A 12,230-nucleotide genomic window follows, 5' to 3' on the forward strand; every position below is an offset into this window, starting at 1 on the left:
CCTGTCTAAAGGCTTTCACTATACATATCAGTATACACAAACACTTTCTCCCACACAATTTATCTTGATATGTTATTCATGGAGTTTTGGTACAGAATTGCAAGGACTTTTTTTTTCTTTCATCACAGTTTGCTCTATTGGCCCCAGCATATCCTACCAAGTGTCCCTTGGGGTTGTCTTACTTGAGCCAAGTGTCTTTCTTCGACAGCTTTCCATAAAAAAAAGTGTAAATGATCCACTTATTTGACATCATGCTCTGCATACCCCATCCATTTTTACAATACTAAGCCAAAAGAACGAAAAGAAGCCCAGAGGTTCCAATTAAATCTTACCTCTTTGCCAAGCTCACCCATATTTAAAGAAAGTCCTGAAGTGGTAAGCCTGCTTTTGCTTTAGGAGAAATTGACTGCTTGTTAAACATTCCATACTTGTTTTGATTAGTGGCTCAAACCTGCTGTGAATTAGCAAGTGAACAAATGAATCACAACCTCCTGCTTGCATATATAGACACACAAAACACTCACCTATTTCTAAGTTTTAGCAGGGCACAGATTTAATGTATTTTCTGCAGTTAAACAGGTTCAAGAATAGTAAGTTTCTTGGCCATGTTCTTGTAAACTCACAGCAATTCTGTCTATATATATTGAAAGTAACTGCAAACATCGCTCAAGATAAAAAAAAAACGATATATTTACAAATACATATTTATTTTCTGATGACAGAATTATGTATATCAATCACAGAATTCACATGGTGGTGGGTAATATTGATGCATAAATAATATTATAAATTACATAAATAATATTAAAAATAACATAAATAATTCACAGTGATAGCTGTCTGGCTAAAGTACAGTATCTACACGGTAGGCATAGATTTAATACCATATTTCTGTGCTATAGATTCAAAATAGCCTACATTTCATGCATAGATTGATTTCAAATATACAAATATCACGTAAATCAAATATATTTCAAATTTCTGTTGCCATTTGCTTTGACACATTTATAGACAAAAATATGTCTCACTGACCCCTTCTCTGATAATATTTATTTTGATGAGTTATTTTATGCATTAATTGTTGGAAATATACCTAGTTTAAACAGCACACAACTGTATTAAATCAGTTATCTTGCATCAATTTGCTGGAGGTTTTATTTAACATAGTTTATATAATGAGTAAATCACAGAATTTTTCTTATTGTACAAATAAATATTATAATTCAATAATTGTTAATACCAACATCTGAAAAGCAGTTTTCCTAATTTCCTACACATATTGTAAAACAGACTGCACGCATATATACACACACACACACACTGGCATGTTTGTCAGGCGACTCATCAAGTGTGTGTGACACCTCGCTGTCTGCTCCTCCATTTCATTTCCTTTTTGGCTCTTTGTTGGACGTGACCGAGAAGGCATGGGCCCGGCGTGTCTAAATATTTAACCTAATCATTTTTATGAGGCACACACAGAGGAATATTAAAATGCTTTTGCACTCTCTCTCTGCTGATATTATTGGCACGCACGCCTCCCTCAGTTGTCTATTTTTATCAGCCAACTGCCATGAAAAATGAATGAACCCGGGGAAAAATATTTGGGACCGTGCTGGGAGATAATGTTGCAAACTCAGAGCGGCGCTTCTGAGAAGGCGACAGTGTTTTAACTTCATCATTTTCTCCACTGAGAAAGCAATATCTTTTACTGCAGAGGGTCCATCTGTAAAAAGTCAGCATGGAGACTCAGGGAGAGCGCAGTGTATTATTCATGTGTACACAAAGCCATTATTGTGCAAAGTACAAAAATAAAGCCATCTAAACATTTCACTTTTATGACACAGTGGAGTGGTTGTGCAGAAGTGTAAGCATCTACAGTACTGTGACAAAAGCCATAGACCAACCATTATTTATTTTATTGCCAGCAAAAACAGAATTAAATGTCTGGTTAATTCAATTTGCAGTGTCAGGGGGAATAGTGAACCATTTATTTAATGGAAAATACACATGGACCTTTACTACTGAATATAATTTACATTTTTTTTCAGTATCCGTCAACTTCAAGAGGTGGTGACGCCTCAGATTTAGAAACGATTCACAATTAAATTTTTTTAGTTCTTACATTCATTCATTATCTGTAACCGCATCAGAGCCTACCTGGAATCACTGGGCGCAAGGCGGGAATACACTCTGGAGGGGGCGCCAGTCCTTCACAGGGCAACACAGACACACACACACACACACACACATTCACTCACACCTACGGACATTTTGAGTCGCCAATTCACCTACCAACGTGTGTTTTTGCACTGTGTGAGGAAACCGGAGCACCCGGAGGAAACCCACGCAGACACGGGGAGAACAAACCAAACTCCTCACAGTCACCCAGAGCAGGAATCGAACCCACAACCTCCAGGCCGCAGTTCTTAAATAATACAAAAAAAAAAAAAAAAACAATCACAATTTTATTCACCTTTTTTATTAGAAGGGATTTTAGACGTGCAAAATGGTAACAGGACATCTATAACAAATATCAAAATTTGCAAATAATGATTACTTTCCTAATGATAATTTCCTTTCAAAGGACTTAAACAAAATGTTTTTTATTATTATTATTATTATTATTTCAAAAAAGTTTAAAATAACTATTTCCATTTACCAATAGTAAACAACAAGCTTAATTTTTGCATTTTTATTACAAAAATATTAAACCATTATATTCAGGAAAACTGTTAATGCAGAAGCTGCACATATCCCTTTGTAGTATGATTCACCACGTTTGTATCGCTTGTACTTTTCAGGTATTGATGATTGCTTATTGGCAGTGTCCCTGAATGATTTATGAAATGTTGACTGAATGGAACTTATCTCAATTTCTGTCCACAATTACACATATGATGCACATATTTCACACCAGAGAGATGTGCAAAGTCTTTTGGTTGCTTTTAAAAAAGAATTTTCACAGCAATTTAATCTGACTGGATTAACAGCTGTTCTGACTGGAACAGCAAGTGCAAAACTCCTTCAGTTATAAATAAATACTTTGTTTGCAATATTTTGTCATTGTACAACGTACAAAGAAATGTGTCTTCCACATTTAGCCCATCTGTGGCAGTGAACACACACACACAGTAGTGCACTAGGGGATGTGAACACACACCCAGAGCGATGGGGAGCGTTTGGGGGTTCAGTGCCTTGCTCAAGGACACTTCAGCCAAGCATGTTCCGGCTGGTCCTGGGGATCGAACTGGCCAGCTTCTGGTACCAAGCCTGGTCTCTCTTTCCCTCTTCTCTGTGCTGTGTTGGTTCTGGTGTGCTTTCTCTAAGTCTGTTTGTTTTGCAAATTTGTGCTTTAGATTTACATATTAAACCATCATGTGACAATTACAAATCAAAAAATCAAAAAAAAAAAACAAACAAACAAGGTTTCTCTAGCGATACTCCTCTGTGAAACACTGACTGTCTCCTTCTTAAAATGTTTTTTCATTGTATGTGACTGGGATCAGTGTGTAGGTCTCTGAGAGGCTGCGTTTATCCTGTTAAGATATGTTTTTGTTCATAATGCATGAAATTTTGAAAAACATTTATGTTTTTTCTTTAGTTAAAACATAAGGTATGTAAACATGTACGATCTTGATTATTCATTCAAATTAACCAAATTAATATTGAAAATTGCCAAGCAGTAGGTGATGCTACTGCATAGCTACAGGACAGTAGGGGCCTGGGTTCAAGCATCAATGTCACTGTTGGTTACTTGTCCCAAGCTCAGGTGAAATGGAACTGTTGCAACAGGTGTAGAAACTGGCAAGATTATTGTGAGGATCACCGTCCGGGTTGGCGGTTGATTGGCTCTAATGACTCCTAGTAGGAGCAACTGAAAGTTAAATGACAGTTGTCTATTTTAAGAACTGTTTTGGTTATTGGTAAAAGTCTATCTCTATAATTTAATAAGTTTAACTGGTGTTTGGTGTAGTCCAAGCTCATTTAAAAGGAAAAAGAACATAGTGTCTTAGTAACGTGATCAGCCAAAACAACCCACTACAGCAGTTTCAATGCACAGTGGCAAAAATTCCAAAAGATATTCCAGCATATATTATGTTAAATGATATTTGCGCTCTATCTACTGTTTTTCTTGAAAACATCCTATTAATGTGAAGATCATAACATGTCATTTACATTTCATTTTATAGGTCATTAAATAATTCAGTGACCTCTCATGCCATGTAAATGGGGTCATAAGTGTTGTTACAACCCTCAGTTTATTCTAGGGATTTGGGGCATTGTAAACATGAAAAAAGGTGTGGTGTTGTGGAGTGAGTGAGTAAGGACACTAAAGAGATTGTTTAAACAACAATCAATAATAATAAATTAAAAATAAAAAAAACTGTGAAATTATCAAGTTCTCTGTTCAGTATTAAAAAAAGTTGGGGCTACCCTATTGAGAAATGCATATGTTAAATAAATTCTACATTAATGTGTTAATATTGGACTTTCTAATTGTTATAAGTGCACCTAATGTAACCTGTAATTTATTTTTTTAAAAACCCAACTTCAAAACTGCCTTTACTAAAGGGACTGTACAAGATTAGGAATATATATCTTGCAAATTAGGTAATTAGCCCTAACATTCTTAAGGCAATACTTTAACAATTCCTACAATGTCTTTACAAACCTAATTTAGCAGCAACACATGATACGTGCAAGGTGTACAAAGTGCAGTATCATGAATTTTAAAAACCATGCCTGAGTGCTTCTGTCTGGCTTATGGCAGACACAGCCAGCTTGTCTCTGTAGTCCCTTAAAGTTAAAACTCCTGCTTTTGTTTTGTTTTGTTTTTTGTACAACCTGATTGGTTGCCTGGGGAAAACTCAAGCCACCAATTGGAGATAGGCTGTTGCAAAGAGCACAAACACAGAAAAAAAAGTCCCATATTGTATTTTATCACAAAAAACAGATGTATAAACATGAATAAAAAATGAAATGGGCATAGTCAGGATAGCAATGGGCCACAGAACAGGACCCTCAGTTCACTTCACTGAAGGGGCCAAGAGTTTAAGCCTGTCTACTTTTATTGGTCTACAGCACATTTGAAGTTATTGAGAATACTGTAAAGAACTTCTCATTTAAAAATTTTTCCCCACATCTCTTTGGTTCAGTGCTTATAGATTTATATATCATACAGGTCACAGATGTTTTTTTTTTTTTGATGCCTGAAAAAACGCTTACTGTAAAATACACAATGCCAGCCCAGTGCTTCTTTTCAAACCTCTGCTGATGCAACACCAACAAACTGTTTAGTGTAACAGAGATGTCACGCTCACCCCCATTGGTGACATACACTATATTGCCAAATGTATCATCTGCCTTCGCACGCATATGAACTTGAGTGAAATCCCATTCTTAATTTATAGGATTTAATATGATGTTGGCCCACCTTTTGCAGATATAACAGCTTCAACTTCAACTCTTCTGGGAAGCCTTTCCACAAGGTTTAGGCATGTGTTTATGGAACCTTTTGACCATTCTTCCAAAAGAGCATTTGTGAGGTCAGATACACATGTTGGACAAGAAGGCCTGGCTCGTAGTGCCAAAACTGATGTGTTCTGTCAGGTTAAGGTCAGGACTCTGCGCAGGCTGGTTAAATTCTTCCACACCAAATACGCTCATCCATGTCTTTATAGACCTTGCTTTGTGCACTGGGGCACAGTCACATTTGAACTGGGACGGTTGCTGTTGTTTCCAATTGCTTCCAGTTTGTTGTAATACCACTGGCAGTTGACTGTGAGATATTTAGTGATGAGGAAATTTCACAGCTGTACTTGTTGCACAGGTGGCATGCCATCACTGTAACATCATGAGAACTCTGAGCTCTGAGCGACCCATTTTTTCACAAATGTTTGTAGAAGCAGTCTGTATGCCTAAGTGCTTAATTTTATACACATCTGGTCATGGAAGTGATTGGAACATCTGAATTCACTGATTTGGATGGGTGAGTGAATTCTTTTGACAGTATAGTGTATCCTTGTTTCCCATCAATACTGGTGGATATGTGGGCTGGTATGCTGGATAGCACCAAGGTTCTATGATTCCTGGATGGAACCTTTTGATGGAAAAAAGGCTACCAGGGCACAATATTAGGCATAATCTTGGACTTACAATCTCAAACAGCTGAAGCATCACCTAGAACCTGCAATCTCTAGGTTATAGAGCTAATGCTTTGACTGTCCCCACAATCTTAGAAAAATGTTTTTGTAATATCACTCTAGATACATATTATTCATATTATACATATTCATTCAAACCTTGCCAGGGGAGGTTAAAGGCCTGTTTGTGTTCTTTGAATGACAGTTCAATTTTTGAAGCTCTATGTGAGTGTGACATAAAATACTCGCATGTTCAATACACATGAGAGGAGAAAAAATACAATGCAAGGTCCTACAATGACAGAGAGAATTATATAGTTGTTGTTGCTGGTGCTAAAAGAGGAGATGCATGCATCCTCCAATCAGGTTAAATTATTATGTATGAAACCAAACTTTTGGATTAATTAAATGATGTTTTCAGCTTGATTCAGGAGCTTCACTACTTGCTTAAAATGGTTTGACTTAACACTTGCAATGCTGACTTTCAGTTGATTACTTTACTTAAATATGTTGTTGCTAATACTGCCTGCAAATGTATAAGTAGAACTATACTTGGATATATTTATAAAAAAATAAACAAACGGAAAAAAACAAACAAGCAAAAAAAAAAAAAAAAAAACATGCAAAGCACCCTAATAGAACTGGCTTTTCACTCAATTACTATGTCATGTATAGGAACTGCACCACAAGTTGTGCTATATTTCACATACTTAAACATATTTCCATAGAAAACACTTCATTTAAACTTTGAGAGAGAGTTAAAAAAAAACTCTTACAATATATTAATGCTTTTATTCTGAAATGGGAAAATTGTCTGGAACAGTGAAATCATTTGAAACATCCTTTGGTGAAAGACCGACATAAGACATAAATAAACCAATAACACTACTACTTGGTTAAATGTAATTAAACAGTGGGTATATTTTTTGTGTGTTGACTGTAGGTAGCTACAGAAGAGTGGATTCAGCTGTGTAAGGCTAGAGGGATCCCCTGCTCCAAGAACATATCTCTGATGCACTCTCTGGGTGAGCCTGTAAAGATCCGAAGCTGGACCATTGCTGGGCTTCCATCTGACAGCTTTTCTATCGATAATGCCATCATCATCTCGTAAGTACCTCTGCTTTGAGATAAAAAAAATTGTAATATGTTCCACATTTTTCCACATTCAACCTAAATTAGGGTAATTAAAAATTGGGCTCTGCCCCAAAACCCAGTGCCATTACTAAATATCTGACAACAAACTAACAACCCAGCTCAGCCTTATTTAGATTTTCTTAACTGTCAACAGTTAAGAACAACAGATTTCAGGGAAAAGCATGAGCCAAAATATGGGGTGGGGGGGTTCACTCATTATGCTCATTCATTACTTTACAAACAAAATTTCTTGACAGAAAAACTGCCAAGGAAATAAAACCAAACAAACATGACAACACTGTCAAACATAAACCTCTTGGCTTTGTCAGTGGTGGAGTCGTGTATCTGTACTTTAATCAAGTATTTCCATTTTAGTTGACTTTTTACTTTTATTCCGCTAAATTTCAAATATCATAATTTTTACTCCACTACACTATGAAAATCTGCCATTACTTTTTGATTAATGTGTGAAGAAAATCGTAACGTGTCTAAATAAATCTCCCCACTCCACATAGCTCTCCGCATGACATACATCGGCATTATTGCTAGGAGACAAACAAACACAGTCGCTGTGCTAAAACAAGTGAAAATATTTCTCTGTCTAAAACTAATTATACCAAAGGCAGACTTTGTTTTTATCAAGTGTTGAGCGAATTTGAGACAGTAATTAATCACTTTCAGTTCTTAGAACCATTATGAATTAACACAATAAGTTGTACCATTTAGTATTTGGCTGTATGTGAGTCATCAGTAACTACTATTCATTCATATACAGTTTACGGAACTGTAGATGTCACAAATCACTCACAGAGGATGAAAGTCAGTTGAAGGTTTATTAAACACAATACGTGAAGCGAGGTCAAAACCAGGAGAAATATTCCAAAACCCAAAAATCAGTACAGAGAGATAAATAAGTCCAAAAGACAAAAACGAGCAGAAATCGCTCAAACTATGTCGATAAAACAGAGAACTTAAAGGAACACTTTATAATATTTTTACCTTAAAATTACAGCTTCAGAATCATTGTGATGCTTCACTGACCTAAAATAGGGAGAATAGTGCCTCTGTCGTTGTTACTCTGGGCTCAGCACTGCAGAAGCTGCACTATGTAACATTTGGGGGAGAGTAGGAAACCACCCCTTTCCTTCCCCTTCCTACCAATTTCAGTACAGTACTGTAAAAGTTAATTGCACTAGTGGGTGCCCCAGGAGCAGGAAAAAACCCAAATATTGCCTAGTGTTCCTAAACGAGTAAAAAACTATGTAATTCATAAGTGTCCTATGCCATTGTGAAAGTTTATACTTGTGCGTTGGCGTCTGTGTTACTCTGCAATTACACCGCCAAATCACTAGGGCTGAATTTCAAACATTTTCTTCAACCCTATGTAGTACACAATGTAGTGGTATTCGTTTTATGAATCTTTAAATTGCACTGTTTAGGGAGTATAGTGTACAGGAGTTAATATTTCTGGACCACATTGTTTGATTTGAGCAACTTGAACCACAGTCATTGTGGTCTGCGTAGACATTTACGTGAATGACATTTCCGGAGAGGTGCACATCAGGCCGCGCTGCCTGCGGCATAGGTTCAAAACAGAAGCATATATTGGGTTTAATATTCAGGCTACAGAGACCATGGGTGTATGTAATAGCTGATATAACATAATTTATTGTATTTAATCTTTGGTCTTTTCTTCTGTGTTCAGTGTCAAACTAATTAATGACATTATGTTAAAAGACTGGGGAACCAAGAGTGACACTAGAGTTTTTTCACCTACAGTGTGTTAAACATGACTCTTGTTGCAAAAATTATGATAGGACATCAGAGCCATAATATGTTATGGTACTTTCATTTTCAATACTTAAGTACATTTGAAAAAAGTAAATACTTTTGTACTTTTACTCAAGTAGAGATCTAAAACGAGGACTCTTACTTTAACTGGAGTAATATTTTACCTTGAGTATCTGTAATTTTACTCAAGTACATGGTTTGTGTACTTTGTCCATCGCTGAGCTTTGTCAATATTAATTTTAAATATTGAACTGACAGCAGCACCCTGTAATGGACGTCAGTTAGTGACAGATGATAATGTAAGTAGTGTATACTGAAATGTATACTGAAAACGTGTTTAAAACTCATAGTCGTTATTTAAACATTTTATATTGCGATATATATATTGAATTGTAGTCCAAGTCTACTTCCAAGGTTTATTTCTTTTTATATAATGAACAGTACCCTATATGTGGCCAGTCACGTACCTGCATAACATCTGCAAACCCAACCCAAACAGCAGGAGGCACACACATGGAATATGACAGTGGGTCACGCAAAGATTTTAATTATCATGGAATGATCATTTTTGCCATAAATCTTCCACTCCTGGTAGTTAATGAGAACAGATAATTAAGTAGTATAATGATTCAGACGCTGTTGAATTGAGAACGAGGAACAAAATGTAGGTGATTGTCACTTCAAAAAGCATGAATACTTCTTATTTATATAATAATAGGAAAAAGAGTTCAACATGGTGAACGAGAAAGAAGGGATTGTGATTAGTGTGAAACCCTTGCATAGTAAGAAAATACCTACCAGTTAGATTCTCATTTTGTGAATTTGGGAGCACTTTTTAGAACAGTTTCAGGTAAAGACGAATGAAAAGCAGAAATAGGAGTGGCTTTTAAGCACAGCCTGCTCATGTCAGCATAACATGAAGCTCAGTGACTCTAAGCTTTTTTTGTGTCTTAGTCAATCTCAGACTTCAGTTTCTCTGGCTTTTTACCCAAAAGAGGAGCTGGAGTTGAGAATGTGATCACAAAAAACGCAGTGTTCACTGTGCTGCCTTTGTCATTCTTTTGCTGAGGAAGCCTTTGTGGATGCCGGAGAGTTTCAAAATATTTCCATACAGAAGAAATGCAGAGCTTCTGCTTTTGAATCTATTGTGCTAGAATGATAAACGGAGCTTTGATGAATATGAAAGCTCAAAGTGTCTGAGTCACACTGTACCTTCACTGATGCAAAAACAGAAATATACCTTGTGAAATTTTAGAAAGTTAAATCCTGTTTTGTCACTTACAACACAATTGTAGGCTCTGATTCACCTAGAACAGTTTTGCTTGACCTCAAACTGGGTAGGTCAGGAACTGCTGATCTTATAAAAGTGTGATATTATATATATTAAAATTACTGGCCAATTTATTAGAAACAACAACGGGCAGGAAAATTGGGAGCAGGGGAATTAAAGAACACATTTGTTCTTCTCCCTCATGCCACAGTTGAGCGGCCCTTGGGCAAGTCACCTAGCCCCCAAATACTCCCTGGGTGCTGGGGATATTTGCCCTCTGCTCCAGGTCTGTTTGTTTTCACTGCCCTTAGTGCACTACAGTGTGTGTATTGATATGGATGGGTTAAATCTGGAAAAGACATTTGTGTAATGACAAATATATGCATGTTTATACACATTTATGTTTACCTTAGACTATAGCCTTATACTGATGCTTAGTTTGAGTTAGAATCATCTAATCCTTCACTTAAAAATGCAAGGTTCATGAAGAAAAAAAAAACAAAACAGTGTTTCCTCACCAGTTGCTAGCACTCCTATTTGGGCACTGGAAACTGATCCGATGTGTTTACAAAGCCCTAGTGTCAATAAATGTGTACAATAAATATATTAATTAATTATTAAAAAAAACTGACTAAATTCGGACACTCGTTGTGTGTCAAAGACATGGAACCTCTAAACATATACAAACAAAGAGAACCAAACTTCTCCAGAATCACAGACATTGCATTTAACTCAATCAAATGTAAACAAGCCATTTAAAAGGGGTTTGAAAAGGTGAACTTTAGAGAAACTTACTAAACTTTATGTCTTTAGAGCCACAATCTGGATTCCAAAGATCACACATTTTATATTTCATTATTCCATATACACACACACAATCAATCTAGCAACATGTGTTTTTGTATTGTGGGATGAAATCCACGCAAACATAAATTCCTCACTGACCAAGGAACCAGAGACCCTTGAACTGCGTGGAAGCAACACTACCAGCAGTACCACCTATGAACATTTGACCCTGTGGTCAAACATTGCTTAATAACGAACATGGTAGAGAGCAGCTGATGAGTCTTTCATGAAAGTTGGGCTAAGGTCTAATGTAAACTGCAGATAAAGCACAAAGTTGTCAGTCAGTGAGTGTAGATGTCTTATAAAGTGTATGGTTAATACAGAGTGAGCCAAAAATCGCAGGACACCCTTTTATTTCTTTGATATGCTATATGACTACCTTCCCATTGGAAAAAAAAACTTGGCAATATGGCAGCCATATTCCGGACATAGCCTAAAAAACTGCCCCCTCACCCATTTCCTGCTGCGGTATTCAAATAAAAATGTGTCCTGCGACTTGTATATAACTTGTATATAACTCACCCTGTATATTGGTGGAGAAAAAGTGTGTAAATAAGTACTAATACTGCTGTAGAAGTCAGGACTAAGCTGACTAATAAGTTAGTTATGTAAATAACAACCTTACATTCTGCCTAGTAGCTTCTTGCTCTATACTTTTGTTGTAAGATTAAAAATGAGGCACTGTACACAAGACGGATATTCCTTCACTTGTAAGTCATTCATTTATAATCCAAAATTACTTGGGTGATAAGATAATCCACACACAAACAAGCGGAAAGTCAAGTAAATCACAGAAAAGAAAGTAATTAAAAGATGCTGACAAAATGGACTCCTAACATCCATGAAAGACATGATAGACCACCAATAATACGATCTTTATATAAACAGTTATTTCATCTGAAATACAGCAATTTCCACTTTTGCAAAATAATCACCCACATGTGTGTCCATCCTTTCCCTGTGAGAAGACAAGTCAAAAGCCCTTTAGAATAGAAAATGGATAAATAAAAAGAAGAAAAATGCAAGAGAGGAGTTGTTGGTGTTCT

At 36.3% G+C, this 12,230-nt stretch overlaps 1 protein-coding gene across 4 annotated transcripts in view; it reads left to right on the forward strand.

Annotated features, from left to right (window-relative positions):
- Nucleotides 1–12,230, forward strand: part of dnah7 (dynein, axonemal, heavy chain 7) — a 144,498-nt gene that overhangs the window by 90,623 nt on the left and 41,645 nt on the right. For all 4 annotated transcript variants that reach the window (XM_066685892.1, XM_066685893.1, XM_066685894.1 and 1 more), the window contains one exon: nucleotides 7,087–7,250. In XM_066685892.1, coding sequence (XP_066541989.1) covers nucleotides 7,087–7,250 — 164 coding nt within the window. The remainder of the gene's footprint in view (nucleotides 1–7,086; nucleotides 7,251–12,230) is intronic.

Source organism: Hoplias malabaricus, chromosome 12 (genome assembly GCF_029633855.1).
Source record: "Hoplias malabaricus isolate fHopMal1 chromosome 12, fHopMal1.hap1, whole genome shotgun sequence".
In the NCBI taxonomy this organism is placed as follows: Eukaryota; Metazoa; Chordata; class Actinopteri; order Characiformes; family Erythrinidae; genus Hoplias; species Hoplias malabaricus.